The 18,463-nt window shown below is 38.2% G+C and overlaps 6 protein-coding genes across 8 annotated transcripts in view; 5 read left to right on the top strand and 1 right to left on the bottom strand.

Annotated features, from left to right (window-relative positions):
• Positions 1–1,107: 1,107 nt before the first annotated feature.
• LOC138138111 (uncharacterized) lies at positions 1,108–2,452 on the bottom strand. The gene is made up of 4 exons (XM_069057858.1): positions 2,234–2,452; positions 1,831–2,187; positions 1,584–1,787; positions 1,108–1,531 (listed from the first exon to the last, which is right to left on the bottom strand). The coding sequence occupies exons 1-4, from the start codon at positions 2,414–2,416 to the stop codon at positions 1,220–1,222; spliced, it is 1,056 nt and encodes a 351-aa protein (XP_068913959.1). The 5' UTR covers positions 2,417–2,452; the 3' UTR covers positions 1,108–1,219.
• A 507-nt stretch (positions 2,453–2,959) lies between these two features.
• On the top strand, positions 2,960–4,125 carry LOC138138114 (uncharacterized). The gene is made up of 4 exons (XM_069057861.1): positions 2,960–3,117; positions 3,163–3,345; positions 3,392–3,676; positions 3,724–4,125. Exons 1-4 carry the CDS (start codon positions 3,043–3,045, stop codon positions 3,970–3,972), a joined length of 792 nt encoding a protein of 263 aa, XP_068913962.1. The 5' UTR covers positions 2,960–3,042; the 3' UTR covers positions 3,973–4,125.
• Positions 4,126–5,701: 1,576 nt separating this feature from the next.
• Positions 5,702–6,829, top strand: LOC138138112 (uncharacterized). Its single transcript, XM_069057859.1, has 5 exons — positions 5,702–5,863; positions 5,914–6,093; positions 6,142–6,276; positions 6,321–6,482; positions 6,529–6,829. The coding sequence occupies exons 1-5, from the start codon at positions 5,780–5,782 to the stop codon at positions 6,778–6,780; spliced, it is 813 nt and encodes a 270-aa protein (XP_068913960.1). The 5' UTR covers positions 5,702–5,779; the 3' UTR covers positions 6,781–6,829.
• Positions 6,830–6,983: 154 nt separating this feature from the next.
• Positions 6,984–8,601, top strand: LOC138138113 (uncharacterized). The gene is made up of 5 exons (XM_069057860.1): positions 6,984–7,637; positions 7,688–7,867; positions 7,916–8,050; positions 8,095–8,256; positions 8,304–8,601. The coding sequence occupies exons 1-5, from the start codon at positions 7,554–7,556 to the stop codon at positions 8,553–8,555; spliced, it is 813 nt and encodes a 270-aa protein (XP_068913961.1). The 5' UTR covers positions 6,984–7,553; the 3' UTR covers positions 8,556–8,601.
• A 1,012-nt stretch (positions 8,602–9,613) lies between these two features.
• Positions 9,614–10,318, top strand: LOC138138115 (uncharacterized). The gene is made up of 3 exons (XM_069057862.1): positions 9,614–9,767; positions 9,812–9,973; positions 10,021–10,318. Exons 1-3 carry the CDS (start codon positions 9,636–9,638, stop codon positions 10,270–10,272), a joined length of 546 nt encoding a protein of 181 aa, XP_068913963.1. The 5' UTR covers positions 9,614–9,635; the 3' UTR covers positions 10,273–10,318.
• A 4,065-nt stretch (positions 10,319–14,383) lies between these two features.
• The window catches only part of LOC138137736 (protein lozenge-like), a 38,651-nt gene continuing 34,571 nt past the window's right edge, over positions 14,384–18,463 (top strand). For all 3 annotated transcript variants that reach the window (XM_069057269.1, XM_069057268.1, XM_069057267.1), the window contains exons 1-2: positions 14,384–14,539; positions 16,905–17,378. In XM_069057269.1, the coding sequence (XP_068913370.1) occupies positions 16,976–17,378 (403 nt within the window). In that variant the 5' untranslated portion in view covers positions 14,384–14,539; positions 16,905–16,975. The remainder of the gene's footprint in view (positions 14,540–16,904; positions 17,379–18,463) is intronic.

Genomic DNA, 18,463 nt, shown 5'->3' with positions numbered 1-18,463 from the left:
ATACGGCCGATATGGATATAACAGACTCGGTTGATTATAAAATCTCGGCTCTGCCTCGATTTTACAATATCTCAACCTCGTCTGTTACATAACCCATATCGGCCTAATACCGTTATATACTATTTTCACTTTAGTATAATTGCATGATAACTCCTAGGATACGAAATACGTAAACATGTCCATAACAACCGGGGAATAATAACAGGGGGTAATAAGAATAAGCGGGCGTAATAAGAATAAGCGGGCGTAATTAATTCATAACGCCCTCATCAATTCATAATTGCAAAGATGCCAATTTTTTTTTTAAAGAACACGTATAGTGAAAAATAAAATCTTGTATGCATCACGGCGTCACCGAATGATTACGCCCATCGAACTATATCCATCGTTCTCCGGGCGTAATCATCGTTGTAACGCCCTTGGTGCATAAACAGCTATTGTCGATAAATAGCGACCCTGTGCCTCGTGTTCCTGTGTAAATATAGAAGTAAATTAAATGTTATATGACTCTACAATCTACACCAAACAAAAATAACTTTGTTTACTGTTATGACCTAAATGAACTGATTTTTTTTTACTCGGCAACCCGTACATAATAACACATTTTTATCGCAACATCCTTGGCATGAACATTATTGAGGTTCCACCTGTTAATTTCTTCTTGATTTTTGGCATTGTGGCGGCATCTAACGATGTGGTGACCGCAAATGTAAATAGCGCAAAATCAAAAATAAAATTTTTCTAATGACGTTTAAATGTATCTATTGCAGTTTCACAGTCTTTGTTCTTACGGCAATGATAATCCCAAAGAGTCGATTTCTGTGGCTGTAACTTGGTCATTCAACACAGTAAGCAATTAAAGTCTATTTTTTCCTGGTAGGCGGATGCGCGCGCCATTTACGAAATCCTGCAACGAAATGCGACCTCCCTATTGGTTAGTGGAATAAAATAACCAGGAGGGAGGTCGCATTTTGTTGCAGGATTTCGTAAATGGCTCGCGCATCCGCCTACCAAGAAAAAATACACTTTAGTTTTGTGAACACTTGACCACGATCCCTTCCAACTGGTTTTGACCAGTTGTAATATTCTAGTCAAAATGAGTAAACATTTTTCAAGATTCTACAGAAATTCTTTATTGACCAAAGATAAAATTAAACAGTTGAAATCTATAATCTTCAGCTTCTCATTTTCATATTAGAAGATTCAAAAAAGACTACAATTAATGGTGAGCACCATTTAATCTTGGATTGTTATCGACTATCTGCACTCCATAGACCAAGTAGATATCTTTGGGACCATCGTAGAAATCGAAGGCATCGGTAGATAATGTAATCGAAACATCGTATACAAGATCAAAATCACCTGGATTGACAAGAACCCTCCAATCATACCCTTCAATTTCTTCGTTAAACTTCTTAGCCAACTGCTCGGGAATCTCTTCTATGCCATATCCCATTGCTACATCTGCCATGATTATTGGACCACGAACAAGAATAAAGCCAGTAACATTTTTAAAATCTACGACATAACTCTGTCGACGATATAATTAGTTGTGTTGACTACATTAACTAGAAAATTATTACCACAACGGAACCCGAATGAAAGAAACTTGTAGCGTTGTTGAGGATCCCATCGGCGCCATACACCAAACCTTCGACTTCCGAATAGTGGGGTCTATTGTATTTTGTAAAATGATCCTTTGGTACATTGACGGCCAATTTTTTAGCATCTTCATACGATCCAAATTGTGTCTTATTGAATGTGACCAAATTGTCGTGTCTATAATACTAATAAAAACAGTCAAGAGAATTTTTCTTTGAGTATACTTACGGTGGTGTGAGGGTTCCAATAAAAATATTCTGGGACTTCAGAGTTTCTTTTGTGCTCCAACGCAAAAATATCAACTTGGAGACCTCTTTGTGCAAAACTGACGAAAGGTCCAAACCCTCTGATGGCCTTGTGTGGATTGCTGCGTTTAGCGGTCTCTCCGTCGTCCTTGCTAACTAAATGAATTTTGGATTTGTCCTTGACTGGGAAGGCCAATTCTAATGCGACGACCTTTTCGATGTTTCCCTCGTTATCGTAGATGTTTTGCCACCCAACTATAGATATGTTGAGATTTCGTTTAGCAATCTCGGTGATAATATTGGACCATAGAGCTCCACGAATTTCCTCGTTGGAATTCATCTGGAAATCTCTCTGATAAAAGCGTTATTTGATAGTGACAACTTACGAGTTTGACGAACTCCTCGTCCTCGCTGTCTTGGGTTTCTCGAGGAGTACGTTTCAAGAGGTCTTCATCCAGTTGGGGTAGATTCATGGAAGACAGGGTTTTGAAGGGAGTGAATTGTGAAGATTTCACCAGATGGGTCAGGACTAGCAGGGTTAAAGCGACAATCATATTTTTTGTCAACATGTCGACAATTCATTGATTACTGGAAGCATATTCATTCAAGTCAGATTTTATGCTAATGGTGCTGCGATAACCTCAAGAGTTCAATTTTAAGTTTTCAATTAATTGATTTGGCAACAAATTTATTCACCATTGTGAATATCTTCGACTTGTTTGTCTTATTGTTTGCTGTATCTATAATTTTGTTTCTTTTTTCGTGACCAGTGCGCTCTATTGAACAGATTAGTGTCAAATTGAATTTCTACTTTACAATTTTCCGATCCAAAAAAATTGTTTTTTTGTTTATATCTTCGTATGTTGTGTAAGTTGTCTTAATTAATCTTTCAAAGCAAGACCTCATTGACACGATTGAAATGTAATCGTGCTCAAAGTTACTGTCTGTTGATAAACAATGACCCGGTGCACGTGTTTCTCTGTAAAAATAAAATTAAATGGGGTGTAACATACGTTGTCAGTAAAAACAAAACAACTTTCGATCAGTGTTACGACCTAAATGAACTTAACAATGTTTTCCTTTTATGGCCTATAATACTGCATCCTTGACCTTCTGAGTCTGTTCTTCCAGATAATTTTCAAATATAACTACAGTCATTAACAATTTTAAATATTCGTACAGTGAAGGCAGCATTATGAAGATTTTATCTCTTACCGTCTTCTTGTTGTTTACTCTTGCAGCTGCATCTGATGATGTGGTGGTCGAAAATGTAAGTACCACAAAATGAAAACCCCTTCTGATGATGCTTCCTTAGGCTTTGGACGAGACCGTTTTCCCAGCTACCGACATCCACACACTCAAGTCGTTTACCAATTTCCGCAAGTTGGTCGAAGACAACAAGTTGAATGTGTCCATCGTAGTGTCAAGTAGTGCCAGTTACAGCGACGGCCATCCCAAAGAGTCGATGTCTGTGGCTGTGACTTGGCCTTTAAACAAGGTAAACTGTCACAGTTTTGGGAACATTTGATGGCAATTCCTTCCAGCTAGCTTTGACCAATTCCAGCTTAGACAAAGCACAAGGTCAGAACTTCTTAAAAGTGGCAACTGAAGACAAATTGGCGGCAAAGGCGGTAGTCGTTGAGGGAGAAAACTCCAAAGTTTGGACCAACAAACCGAATGGAACTCCTGTCAGTGAAGCCCATCGGTTGTTGACCACCATCAAAAACGGAAAGACTGGATTTGTGTGGGACGACAGAAACTACATCTCTCACTATACTTTTCTAACTGAGAATAAGCAGATAATCAAAATTTTCTATGGGGATTTAGATGTGAGTGTTGCTTTTTGTTGGGAGCAGTACTGGACTTACACTTTCAGATTGAAACGGTCAGTGCCAAGAATATAACCGATAAAGATATTAACAGAATGAAGAGGATATTGGGTTCAGCATTCTTTACATATCCGCGGGAAAAAATTCCTCAAGTTGTGGTCGCCAGGTTAAAATCATATAAACCAGAAATTCGCTGGCAAGTCGTCGCCAAAGTTGATGCAAACAGCTACATCAACGCGAAGACGTCGGTTATGTTGAAGGTGCTGCAAACCAACTATTTAATCTTTCACACATAAACTTGTACTGGTTTCGGCAAAATGAATACATTTTATTTTAGATTCTACAGTAACATTTTATTGACCAAAGCTGTTTAAACCTGTAATCTCCATCTTCTAATCTCAATATTAAAAGGTTCAAAAAAGATCACAATTAAATGAGAGCACATTTTATTTGACAATTTGATTTTCCCCACACCCAAATACACGTCTTAGAATCATCGTAGATTGACAAGAACCATCCTATCATACTCTTCAAATTGTTTCTTAAACTTCATGGCCAGTTTTTCGGGAATGTTTTCTTTGGCATATCCTACTACGTCTAACATAACAGTTGGACTTTGTAGATAAATCTTGAAGGAAACATTCCAAAAATCGGAAACATAAATCTATCAATACATATAATTAGTTGTGTTGTTGTTGTGTACTCCTACTAGGTAAAAATAATTACCACGCCATGGGGAAAATAAGTGAAGCTCTGGGAAGCGTTGAAAGTCCCATCAGCGTCATAAGTCAAAATTGTCTTCCCCAAAAGTTTCTTCCATCTATTACGGGATCTATTACAATGCTCCCCGGATAATTTGTGATCAAATTCTGCTATATCTTCAATCGTTCCAATCCGAGTCTTGTTGAAAGTGACGAAGTCATTGTGGTTAAAATACTGCAATGAAATTGTCAAGAAAATTCTGGGACCATGGTGTCGGGGCTCCAATATATGTAATCTGTAACTTCATTTTTCTTCTGCTTCGTTGCCAAAATATCAACTTGAAGACCGTTTTTGTGTAGTCCGAAGAAACGTTCAAACTGTCTGATGGCAATGTGTTACGTACACTGTCGTCCTTGCTGAACGTGTGAACCTTGGATTTGTCCTTGAGCGGAAAGACCAATTCCAATGCAACCACTTTGTCAATATTTCGGGCACTGTCGTAAATATGTTGTCAACGAAATGTAGATACGTTGAAATTTCCTTTTGTACTACAGGTACAGCATCGTCATGATTCATCTGGAATTGTCACTGGTAAAATCGTCACTTCGTGGTGAGAACTTAGAAGGTATCTAAAAGGGTGTGAGGGCTTGGCCGCATGGTAAAGAACAAAAGGATTAGAGCGGCAATCACAACTTTTGTCAACATGGTCACTATTGATAGCTTACTGGAAGCTTATTTGGTAGAGTCATATTTTATGTAAGCTCAGTTGTGATAACTTTGGGTTCGGATGAAATTAGCAATAGAGACAAGAGTTCAAATTCAAGGTTCTAATTAATTATTTTATTGGCAACACAGTTTATCACCATTGTTTGGCATTCAGATTTCATATTAACATTTTTCAGATACCGACCTGTTTGTCTAAATGATAATTCGTAATATAAAATAAATAATGTGATAGAAACAAATTGAGATAACCTTCCAAATAAGACAAAAAGTAACATGTCTCAATAAGATGTCAAAGTGTCAAAGGTGTCTAGTGGAAAATTAGAAATGAAGAGTCAGTTAATCTGTTTGTTTTGCAGACTGTAAGATCTCACACGAATCACTTTTTGGGCCGCTACTATTGATCTAAAAACAATAATTAGGTCTAAACGAGTTTCTATCACTTTTATGATTCCAAATAGTTTATCTTGCGTCTGCTCTTAATGAAAACAAATAACAAGATGCAATCATAATTCGGTTATCGATACAACTGGTCTCCATTAGCGACGTTACATAACCCTCCACTATCACAGTTTTATTTTTTCTCTGTTTTCATTCCACTCCATCCTTGAACTTTTGATAAAAGACGAATAAAACGCCAACCAACCTGATTGAGTGAGCACAAATCAGTCGACCACCATGTCTACACGACTCTCCCTCCTGCTCTTCACCATCTTCCTGGCGTACGCCAAGGCTGGCATCGAACTGAAGGAACATAATCCCGTGAGTGTCCACTTGACCGACGGCAAAGTGATAAAAATGTGAAATTCCAGCACATTGAAGATGTCGAATATCCCAAAAATATCAGCACCATGGCCACCCTGAAGGAATTCGTCGAAATCGTCAACAAACATGACATGAACGTGTCGGTGATTGTGTCCTTCGGCGAAAACTACAATAACGGCAACCTGAAGGAAGTGGTGGCGATGACCCTCACATTCCCCGTGAACAGCGTAAGTCAGCGACTTTTTAGAGGTAATGCGGACTGAAAGGGTGTTTAGGAGATGCTGACCAAGAGCAACATCAAAGGTGATGATTTTGAGAAGCTTGCAAACCTCGCAAAGGAAGAGAAGATTACGATTGCGTCGAGTCAATCCACGAAAAAAGGGATGACGGTCACTACGAATAACAAGAAGGTAAGTTATAATGTTGGTAGTTCTGGGTCTAAGTGCTGTTGTAGGGTGTGCCCATTAACAGAGCATACAAGGTCTTCACCGGGATCAAGAATGGTAAGACTGGTTTTGTCTTCGACGAAAAAGACTTTGCTGCCCAGTACACGTTCATCACGCACGGAAGCGACGGCAAGAACCAGACGACAAGAGTCTTGTATGGAGACATTGATGTGAGTTGCGTCCAGCTGCTGTTCTTCTTTTCATTTTTCCCTTCAGGTAGAAGTTGTCCATAAATCAGAAAATTTGAAAGATGACGAAGTGAATATTATTAAGAAAGCTGTAATTGACGGTTACTTCACCAATGACGATGACGTAATCCCCAAATACATCGTTACTTCAGTGTCGAAACAGATTCCTAACCACAAATGGGACGTAGCTGTCAACGCGAAAGAAGAAAGCTACATAGATTCGAACAACTGGGCCCATGTGAAGATTCTCAGTGAAGATTACTTGGTTTACTCCATCTAAAAGTTGTCTGTTTATTTTTTCTGTCTAATAAAACATCAAGTGCCAAGTAGTCGACATTTCACTCTAATTTACATGAGCCGAATTCAAGAAAATCTTTGATTTTTGACTTGTGGAGACAATTAGTGCGATTCTGTTTCAAAATGTAGCAATATTGTTATTGAACAAATTTGATTTTGCATAGATCAAACCAATCAACAGCTTCATATCATAGCAACTACAAAATTGTTATATAGTAATATTGCTAAATTTTAAAACAGAATCGCACCAATATCTGTACATCCACTCGTATTTACGACGGCCATAACCATATAAATAAATAATGTCATAGGAACAAGTTGAGATAACCTTCCAACTAAGACAAAACCAACATGTATCAATAAAATGTTAAAGTGTCAAAGGTGTCTGGTGGAAAATTAGAAATGTAGAGTCAGTCAATCTATTTGGTTTGCAGACTGCAAGATCTCTCAGGACCCATTCTTTGGACCATTGTTATTGATCTAAAAACAAGAATTAGGTCTAAACAACTTTCTTTCTATCATTTTAATGATTCCAAATAGTTTAATCTTGCGTCTGCTCTTAATGAAAACTAATAATAAAAAGCAATCATTTTGGTTATCGATACTATTGGTCTCCAATAGCGGCGTTACATAACCCTCCACTACCACAGTTTTATTTTTTCTTTGTTTTTGTTCCACTCCATCCTTGAACTTTTGATAAAAGACGAATAAAACGCCAACCAACCTGACTGAGTGGGCACAAATCAATCAACCACCATGACCACACGACTCTCTCTCCTGCTCTTCACATTCTTCCTGGCGTGGGCCAAGGCTAGCATCGCAGTGCTGGAACATAATCCCGTGAGTGTCCACTTGGCCCACAGCAAAGTGATAAAAATGTGAAATTCCAGCACATTGAAGAGGTCGAATATCCCAAAAATTTCAGCACCCTGGCCACCCTCAAAGAGTTCGTCGAGATCGTCAACAAGCATGACATGAACGTGTCGGTGATCGTGTCCTTCGGCGAAAACTACAATAACGGCAACCTGAAGGAAGTGGTAGCTATGACCCTCACGTTCCCCGTGAACAGCGTAAGTCAGCGACTTTTTAGAGGTAATGCGGACTGAAAGGGTGTTTAGGAGATGCTGACCAAGAGCAAGGTCAAAGATGACGAATTTGACAAGATTGCAAAGATCGCAAACGAAGAGAAGATTACGATTGCGTCGAGTCAATCCACGAAGAAATCGATGACGGTCATGGCGAATAACAAGAGGGTAAGTTATAGTGTTGTTAGTTCTCGGTCTAAGTGGTGTTGTAGGGGGTGCCCATTAACAGAGCGTACAAGATCTTCACCGGGATCAAGAATGGTAAGACTGGTTTTGTCTTCGACGAAAAAGACTTTGCTGCCCAGTACACGTTTATCATGCACGGAAGCGACGGCAAGAACCAGACGACGAGAGTCTTGTATGGAGATGTTGATGTAAGTTGCGTCCAGCAGCTCTTCTTCTTTTAAGTTTTTCCCTTCAGGTAGAAGTTGTCCATAAATCAGCAAATTTGAAAGATGACGAACTGAATATGATTAAGAAAGCTGTAGTTGATGGTTTCTTCACCAATAAGGATGACGTAGTCGCCGAATACATCGTTACTTTAGTGTCGAATCTACTTCCTAACCACAAATGGGACGTAGCTGTCAACGCAAAAGAAGAAAGCTACATAGATTCGAACAACTGGGCCCACGTGAAGATTCTCGGTGAAGGTTTCTTGGTCTACTCCATCTAAAAGTTGTCTGTTTATTTTGTTTGTTTAATAAAACTTCAAGTGCCAAGTAGTCGACATTTCACTCCAATTTACACGAGCCGAATTGAAGAAAATCTTTGTTTTTTATAATATCTATACGCTCGCTCGTATTTACGACGGCCGTAACTCGGTGTCGGAGTTTACCACCAATGTTTGGCGTTCAGAATTCATATTTACATTTTTCAGATAGTTACCGACCTGTTCGTCTAAATTAAATAATTCGTAAAACATATAAATAAATAATGTGAGGAACAAATTGAGATAATTTTCCAACTAAGACAAAACCAACATGTCTCAATAAGATGTCAAAGTGTCAAAGGTGGCTAGTGGAAAATTAGAAATGGAGAATCAGTCAATCTATTTGTTGTGTAGACTGCAAGATCTCTCAGGAACCATTCTTTGGATCATTGCTATTGATCTAAAAACAAGAATTAGGCCGAAACAAGCTTCTTTCTATGGCCTTAGTGATTCCATATAGTTTATCTTGCATCTGTTCTTAATGAAAACATATATGTAATAAGAAGCAATCATTTCGGTTATCCATACAATTGGTCTCCATTAGCGACGTTACATAACCCTCCACCATTACAGTGTTATTTTTTCTCTATTTTTGTTCCACTCCATCCTTGAACTTTTGATAAAAGACGAATAAAACGCCAACCAACCTGATTGAGTGAGCACAAATCAATCAACCTCCATGTCCACACGAGTCTCTCTCCTGCTCTTCACCTTCTTCCTGGCGTATGCCAAGGCTAACATCGCAGTGATGGAACATAGTCCCGTGAGTGTCCACTTCACCGATGGCAAAGTTTTAAAAATGTGAAATTCCAGCACATTGAAGAGGTCGAATATCCCAAAAATTTCAGCACCCTGGCCACCCTGAAGGAGTTCGTCGAGATCGTCAACAAGCATGACATGAACGTGTCGGTGATTGTGTCCTTCGGCGAAAACTACAATAACGGCAACCTGAAGGAAGTGGTAGCGATGACCCTCACGTTCCCCGTGAACAGCGTAAGTCAGCGACTTTTTAGAGGTAATGCGGACTGAAAGGGTGTTTAGGAGATGCTGACCAATAGCAAAGTCAAAGATGACGAATTTGACAAGATTGCAAAGATCGCAAACGAAGAGAAGATTACGATTGCGTCGAGTCAATCCACGAAAAAAGAGATGTCTGTGATGACGAACAACAAGAGGGTAAGTTATAGTTTTGGTAGTTCTGGGTCTAAGTGGTGTTGCAGGGGGTGCCCATTAACAGAGCGTACAAGATCTTCACCGGGATCAAGAATGGTAAGACTGGTTTTGTCTTCGACGAAAAAGACTTTGCTGCCCAGTACACGTTCATCACGCACGGAAGCGACGGCAAGAACCAGACGACAAGAGTCTTGTATGGAGATGTTGATGTGAGTTGCGTTCAGCAGTTGTTCTTCTTTTAACTTTTTCCCTTCAGGTAGAAGTTGTCCATAAATCAGCAAATTTGAAAGATGACGAACTGAATACGATTAAGAAAGCTGTAATTGATGGTTTCTTCACCAATGAGGATGACGTAGTCGCCGAATACATCGTTACTTTAGTGTCGAATCTACTTCCTAACCACAAATGGGACGTAGCTGTCAACGCAAAAGAAGAAAGCTACATAGATTCGAACAACTGGGCCCACGTGAAGATTCTCGGTGAAGGTTTCTTGGTCTACTCCATCTAAAAGTTGTCTGTTTATTTTGTTTGTCTAATAAAACATCATGTGCCAAGTAGTCGACATTTCACTCCAATTTACACGAGCCGAATTGAAGAAAATCTTTGTTTTTTGACTTGTGGAGACAATATCTGTACGCTCGCTCGTATTTACGACGGCCATAACTCGGTGTCGGAGTGTCATTTAAAAAAATAATTAGCGGTAAATCTGCGGTTTGCAGTTTTATTAGCTGCATAACACTTTCCTTGCGGTCGACGCAAGTTCCACTTTGTCGAGTTGCATCCAACATTCGACCGAATTTAATGTCGTCGTTGACAACGTTTATGTATTCGGAAAGTATTTTTGCGTCAAGCCGCAACAATTTGAGGGGTTCGTCGCTGATAAAACTTTTTATCAAAATGATATTTAGATTTGTGCTAATGTAGTTGTGGCGTGATGGAAATTCGAAGAAATCTGACCCGTAATTCAGGAAAATACAGGGAACTTTTACATTATTTATAACGTGTGATTATTGCGCCGATTATTTTACAGAACTTCAAATCGATTCCGAGTTAAATTAATTTTATCAGGCATAACAGAAAGAACTTCTTTGCTCTAATAGTATATTATATCATTAAGAGTAGAAGTGAGTCTTTTTGTGGCTAGCCCAGAGATTGAAAACTGAAACGCAGTTGAGGCACAAAAAGACCTTGTACTCTGAATGATATACTCGTACATATACTATTTTATCTTCAAGTGAATCACAAAAAAAAAATCGAACATGAACTCATTAATTTTTTTCCCGCAGTTACAATTTTCAAATTTTAAGGCAACAATAATTCCTACTTTCCTTGTAATATTATTGGTACTTGAAGTTTTCATAATAGTCAAGTCAAGTCAAGTCTACAACACTATCTAAATAATCCGATGTACTTTCAGCAAATTTCCAGGTAAACCTTTCTCAAAATGGTGAATGATCGCGATTTGTAATTATTAGTATCCTAAACTTTTACTAAGATAGCAGAGTCCAAATCTTCGATATCTCCCATTACCAAATTGGTGATTTCATCGCATCGACACCATCACACCAGTATTTATACACCTAACCTACAATAATAATTTATAATTCTTCCTCTAGGGAACTCAAAAATTTGATCTATGTAGCCGGATACTTTTCATCAAAACGAGAGCATTATGTAGAAATCATACACTTTTCGCCGGAAACTAGTGCGATTAGATCTCCATAGAGTTTGCCGCGATCTGCATCAATTCTTTGAGCCGTGCCCCGCGCGATGCATCTCGTTTTCACTGGCACCGGAGACAGATATTCGCTAAATATAACAAAAATTATCAAAACGTAACTAGCATCATCTTGCTTGCTGTCTTGTTGATTTTGACATCACATCTGACAGCAAGGACACGCCCAAAACAAACGACTCGTGAAATACGACAGCAGGGTTGGTTAAATATTGGATAATAATTTCGTTATTTCGTTTTATTTTAATGGGGGATAATTTAATTATTAAATATTTCGTGTAATTGACAATTGACTTCTACTCCTAGGACTTGAAGTACTTCTACTCCGCTCAGAAAAAAAATAAAACTTTAACCGTCTCTATGGAGATACACAAACGCGCGATTTTCGACCGCTTGAAAATAAAAGATTTTTATCTGTCGGGTTCTCTGTTTGAATCCAGTTAACTCAAAATGTCGTTGATAGATTTTCTTCAAACAAAACTTATTAGAAAGGGATAATTTCTGATTGTGTTTTCCGCTTTATTTCATTAGGATATGAAGTCACAGAACTGTACAGTTACGATAAATTCGTGGCAAATATATCGCGATGGAGCGAGCCCGCCTCGCTTATCACTTCACATTTCTTCTACGTTGCAGGTTGCAAGGTAAACCTAAAGTTAATTATTATCGATAATATAATGCTTCCTTTAATTCCTTTATGGTGTAATTAAGGTACATACCATTATTTGTCTCATTTCTTCTTAATTAGATAGGTTAGATAAATAGATTTTTTTTAACAGGCAACTTAGGTTTCTTTAACGACGCTTCAATAAATGGTAGAGACAAGATAAAAGAGAAAGTTATATAAACTTTTGGAGACACTTTTTCGGCGAATTAAACTTCAGTTTACATAAAGAAGTTGTCACATTTTGTAAATACATACATATATGCAAGCAAATCTGCTGACAGAAGCTAGTGTTATAAATAATTGTACCTACAATTAAAAGCACTCCGCTACGCGTCGTGCTCTTATAAACTCGTCGTGCGTGCTTTAAAAGCTTCCTTATAAACTTGTAGCATAATATGTATACTATTCCAAATTTTTGTTTTTAACTAAGTACCTACTTCCATATTTAATAATCCTCTAATCAATCTTTGTCATGAATTCTCCTTCAAGTGACAAATTGTACGTCGTAGCTTATAAAGTTTTATAGCTCTCACCTGTCACTCTTGTCAAGTTTAATCTTCAGTTGATGATTAAGTATCTTTTTTCCCTTTATGTTCAATTTTTTAAACGTTTTCTTAAACTAAACAAAAGGCATTTTTTATAACGGAAAGTTTGTCACTTAGCTAAACGTAACATATTATGCTAGACTTGCATTCATAAAATTTTTCAAAGCACTCTAGACCATATTTTTACTCAGGCAGCAGATTCATCTAGACAATATTCTTAGTCTCCCCATTTTTCCCATTCATTTTAAAAAGGACGGGAAAATCATTATCTTAAATAAATAAATAAATAAGAAAGAACACTAAAATTATTTTGTTAAATCAGGGTTTTTAAATTACCGTCGGATTCTTGCTGTCATTTTTTCTTATCTCTGTCTGTTCTTTGTAACTACCTCTAGGTTTCATTCTAGCCGAGTAAGTAGGAAGATGCATACTCGTACCTATTGGTTCTTTTCTATAGTTGCTTACCTACTATTAGGCACTTCGTAGACACCTAACAGAAGTTGATTGGATTCAGAAAAAATCATAGGTATATTTTTTGCTTTACTTTTTTATTTTACAGCCATACAAATTTTGGTCTTGTGTTTTCGTGTTTTGCCTTCAATTTTTTAATAATCTGGCTATATTTTCTTATAATTACCTATCCAGCTTGACATGTAAATCTTCTCAATTAAACTAAAATATACCGTTTCGTATTTTCAATTTCCGCAGACAAGTTTTAATCACATTCTCAGTAAATCTAAATACGTGAAAAATAAAACTGAGTATCAGTTTTATGATTAACGAAATTAAATTCCAATAAAAGATCTCCACTCCACGATGGAATACTGACGAATGGTAAATTCACAATAATGAATCATATTTATTTTGTAATAAATGAAAAACCGCAAGATTTTATAAACTTTCTGCAGTTATGTATATACAGGGTGATCACGCCAAGGAAAGCCGGCGGTGTCTTTTCAAACATTTGGGAATGGTCGAAGCATGATTCTTAGTTAGATAGATATAAGAAGTCATAAAATTAGTTTTTTGTGTTAAAAAAAAAACAGTTTCCAAAATTTTCATAAATTTTTGTTTAGTCTGTGACATTCAGGGATGAATTTTTGTGTCCTTATATTTTTAGAAAAAAACGAATTGAAAATTGAGAAGCTGCAAAAAAACATTAAAATGCGGTGTTGCATTTTAAAAAATTTCCAGGGAAAAGAAGAGTTAACCGGCCGCCCTCGTCCAGCCCCATTCCCCTGCGCGTTTTTGGAAACCGTCCCAAAACTCCACCATCAGCCCGACAAATCCCCCGGATATAGATAACGACCGATAACACAAAAGTCGACAAAAATCAGCCAAACCACTATCAGCTCCACTAACAATCACGAAGTGGCATAAATAAATTATAATAAACACGGTATGATATCAATTTGCGGTCGCAAACCCCGCCCCCGACCGCCCCTTCCGCTCCCGACCATCGCCCAAGCGTCCCGGCAACAAGGCCGAAAATCGCCTCCCGCGGGATAAAAACAATAGCCAACCTTATGGACGTTTGTATATGAATCAAGCGTGCCGCGAACCGGCCTACTGCGACGCGCGCGCGTACGTTATCGCCGTCTCTCTCGCACCCGTCCATTTTGCGATCATACCATCCTCATCGTCCGTTCTGCCGACGATCTGAATGACTTCGCGTCCAGAATCGCGTTAGTCGTGGTTTGACAATCAGAGGTGGTGTGCGCGCGCGGCGCTGACGTTCACGTGTTTTTGACGATTTGTGTTTTTTTTCGAACGGTGGGATTTCGCGCCGACGGGATTTCGGCCGTTAGGCTAGTTTTGATGATTTGACGTAAGTATTTCCCCGAGCGTGAGTCATTGCGTGTTTACTATACAGTGTGAAAGTTCCACGGCCTGCTCGATGCTCATTATTACCTTGAGTGTTTTGACGGAATCCGGAAAAGGTTTTTTACTTATTCGTTTTTCGGGGAACTGTCACCACGGGATCGTGTTTGCTCTGACTACATCTAGACACCTGTTTGTCTAGGCTTGTTTTGTTTTGGTGGTCTACAGGGTGAGTGAGAATCGCGACTGCAGTTTGGTGGCACTTCCGGCGGAAGAGAAACAGGCGCTTTTGATACTGCAACCTCCGTAAATACACCTTCGCCGTATACATTTTCTGTTGTGATTGTTGTATTGATTCAAGATGGTCCACCTTAAATATTTATCTAATTGGTTAATGAACTTTGTGGCTTTATTGCCGCCACAATCGCGTTTTTCTACACCACATGTTGCTCTCCCGGATTCGGTGCAGTCGCTACGTCCGTCGCAAATTTTTTACACAAACGGGGAAAAACTCATACATAAATAAATTTTTTTCAGCTGTTTTGCGTTAGTATCAGTGCACTCAATGTAATATTTATTTATTGGGTTTTTTAATTAATTAACTGTCTGATCGTGAAAATATTTGCGGTTGTTGAAAGTGTATTTTCCAAAACGTAGATATAAGGTGACGTCAATGCTGAAAAAATTGTCTAAAAATATTCAAATTTAAATAAACAATAAATACTAAATATTTTTGGACAAAGAAAAAAAGAAAACAGTTTTCTGATTAGTACAAAACATTATTATTACTATTATTATTATTGCAATAATAACATCTACTGCTCATTTATTGCTACTGCTCTAAAAACTAAGTGGCTTAACCAAGTGGGTTGTTATTTATGTATGTGTGAACATTTTGGTGTTTTCCAAAAAAGTTTACATATTTTTAATTTCTGTCGCATTAGAATTTTTTTGACACCATATCTACTATAGTTTTGCTTAAGAAACTTAACACCATAAATACTGTTTAAAAAATTAATTGGCATTTACTAAAACTTGGGAAAAAAATTTCATCGCTTGAAACAATTTTTTGTGAAATTTAGAAAAAAAGTTTTAAAAACACCTTCATTTTGTTCCGTTGAATTCTTTTGGTTCCTGTAACCATGTGGCAATAAAAATTCTCTTTAAGATCTACATATGTAATTACTTCCATGTTTCCCAGCGTGTATATGTTGCTTATATGACATCACCTCAGGTAGTCTATTACCTTATTTTTTCCTGAGAATCATTCTAGCAATTTATAGGAATCCGGAAAGGATCCACATCTGACGTTATTACGGCGAGGTTCGATCAGTCGATCTTATTCCAAGAAATATAACCGCCTCTCTAGTCACCTTGCATTATACAATACCGTGAAAAGGATTTCTATGGGACATTAATTATCATTATTATAAAAAAATCAAGGCGGCCAAAAGTTTGCTTCGAGAAAACAAAAACAAAAAAGATAAATTGCAGTAGGCTGTGATTTATTCCATGTACCTGTGTAGGTGTTGTCTAGGAAAACAGAACCGTCTCGGTTTGCTTTCAGACTGATGAAACTTATTTTTGCTGACTCACCCTGTATATGAGTTCAGCTGTCTCACCCATTTTTAACTCTGATTCAAAGAAAGAAAAGTGTTTGAGAGTCTCCTTTGTGTCTCAAAACACCTTCTGTAGGTACATGACATTTTTGACTGAGAAATAATTTTTTGGCTGACACCCTGTATAAATGAGTACTCTTAAACTGCTCGCTCTTTTTGGTACCGAATTTGTCAAGACAAAACAAAAAATCTTTTGCAAATAAATCAATTCCCAGGTTCGGACAATGCGTCGGATTTTTGGTGTAAAACTCTATTTTTTTTTTGGAAAAATCAAAAATGCTAAAAAATGGGTTGAAAAAATAAGATTTGTGTATTTTTTGGCTACATGAATTTTTACTTTTCTCGCACCAAATCAGGTAGTAAAGCGCAAAAAGAAAATTTTGAGACTCAGTTGTCAGTCTAAAACCAACATCTTGTCTTGATGACATTTTTGTCAGACTCTTTTTATTGACTCACCATGTATAAATGAGTTGACTCTTCAACTGTTCTCGTCAATTGTGATCCCAAATTTGTTCCAGAATGAACAAAAAAGATTTTATAATAATATGTTCCTAAATGAATTTCTAGATTCCAAAATCCAAAAAAATTTTCCGAAAAAATCAAAAGTGCTTTGAGCGAACAAAATATGTAAAATTAGTGTGTTTTTTGCCTACACGACGTTTACTTTTCTTTGCACTAGATAAGGTAGTCGAGGAGCAAGAAAAGTTAGCGAGTCATTTTTCACCCTTCTATAAATGACATTTTTGACGGCAGGATCTCCCCATCCTGCGGTTCCCGATTAGTGAATCGTCGCAGTCGTCTGCTGTCAATCTCCGTCTGTCCACATGCATCTCCCAGTCTCCCTAACGACCTGCAACGTTTCGGAAGAAGCGTGGCCGAAATTGACGATGTGCGAACCGTCTTCAGGATACGCCGGGGGCAACCAGGACATCTGGTGGACGGAGCAGCTCATCCACGAGATCCAGACGGAACACCCCGGCGAGCTGGTCCGCACCGGGAGTCCGTACTTCTTGTGTTCGGCGCTGCCGTCGCACTGGCGCTCGAACAAGACTCTCCCGGTGGCGTTCAAGGTGGTGGCGTTGGGGGACATCGGGGACGGCACCATCGTCACGGTGAGGGCGGGCAACGACGAGAACTGCTGCGCCGAACTGAGGAACTGCACGGCGGTCATGAAGAACCAAGTGGCCAAGTTCAACGATTTGAGGTTCGTCGGACGCAGTGGCAGGGGTAAGTCTCACCCCTTCTAACGACCCCAAAGAACCAGCGGTCCACACCTTTATACCACTATCAAAAGTCTAGAACAAATTGTAACGAGCGTTCAAAATTTGTTTCTCTTTCTTTGATCATCATTTAATAAATGAAATCGTTCATTTAAAGTGAAAATAGTCGTGTCGTACTAAGAAAACCAAGAAAACTCTTGTTGGTTAATTCTAAAAAGAAGTGTTTTGCCAGCGGATGAAACTGTGCCATACGGAAACAAAAGCAAGTATAGTAGACCGCCTGACTACAGATTTTTTTGGACGCTCCCTATGTATGATCAAAGTGAGGTTATGTGTGTGAAGGAAATGTCAAGACGATCTGTATTTCTAAAAGAGAGATCGCATTTTTTGAACGCTCGTTACATATTGCATCTTGGAAAAAAAAATTAAATTCTGAAATGTTCAAAAAAGAAATACAAATGAAATCAGTTGCTGAACAAAATTTCAATTTATACAAGAAAGTATGACAGTGTAAGAAAAAAATGTCCCTAGATAGAAAGTTTGAAAATAGAAACAATAATAACTAGCTAACTAACTGATGACATGAATAATTTCAATATCTGGGGACTTCTCCTTCATAAACATTTCTTGAGAGAGTAGAAGCAAATATTTGAGAAAAAATTCATAAAGCAGTAAAATCTAGATTTTTTGCAGTTGAGAAATTTTATCTAGACCTTAGGATCCACAGAATAGTTAAGAAGAACGGGTTCCGAAGTAGCTAAATAAACGATGATTGACATCTATGGTTTGATAGCTGATCAACCCGCGCCACACTGAAAAAAAACAAGCACCAGGTCACATGATTCCTGTTTTTTTTGAACGCTCGTTATCGTTCACCAATTCGAAAGCGATCGAGTTTGAGTGCTCGCTGAAATTTTTTCAGTCCGAACGTTCGAATTTTAGGGGTACATTAAATATTATCCCCCGTGAAATGTCTGGGGTAAATGTGTGGGACCACTGGTCAGGACGCTGATTCGGACAAGGGGTAATTGTTGGGGGTGATCTAGTCATCTAGTCAACTACAGTATTAATAAATCGACGGGGATTCCGAAC

Source organism: Tenebrio molitor, chromosome 9 (assembly GCF_963966145.1).
Source record: "Tenebrio molitor chromosome 9, icTenMoli1.1, whole genome shotgun sequence".
Taxonomy (NCBI): domain Eukaryota; kingdom Metazoa; phylum Arthropoda; class Insecta; order Coleoptera; family Tenebrionidae; genus Tenebrio; species Tenebrio molitor.
This window is presented reverse-complemented; position numbering and strand designations above follow the sequence as displayed.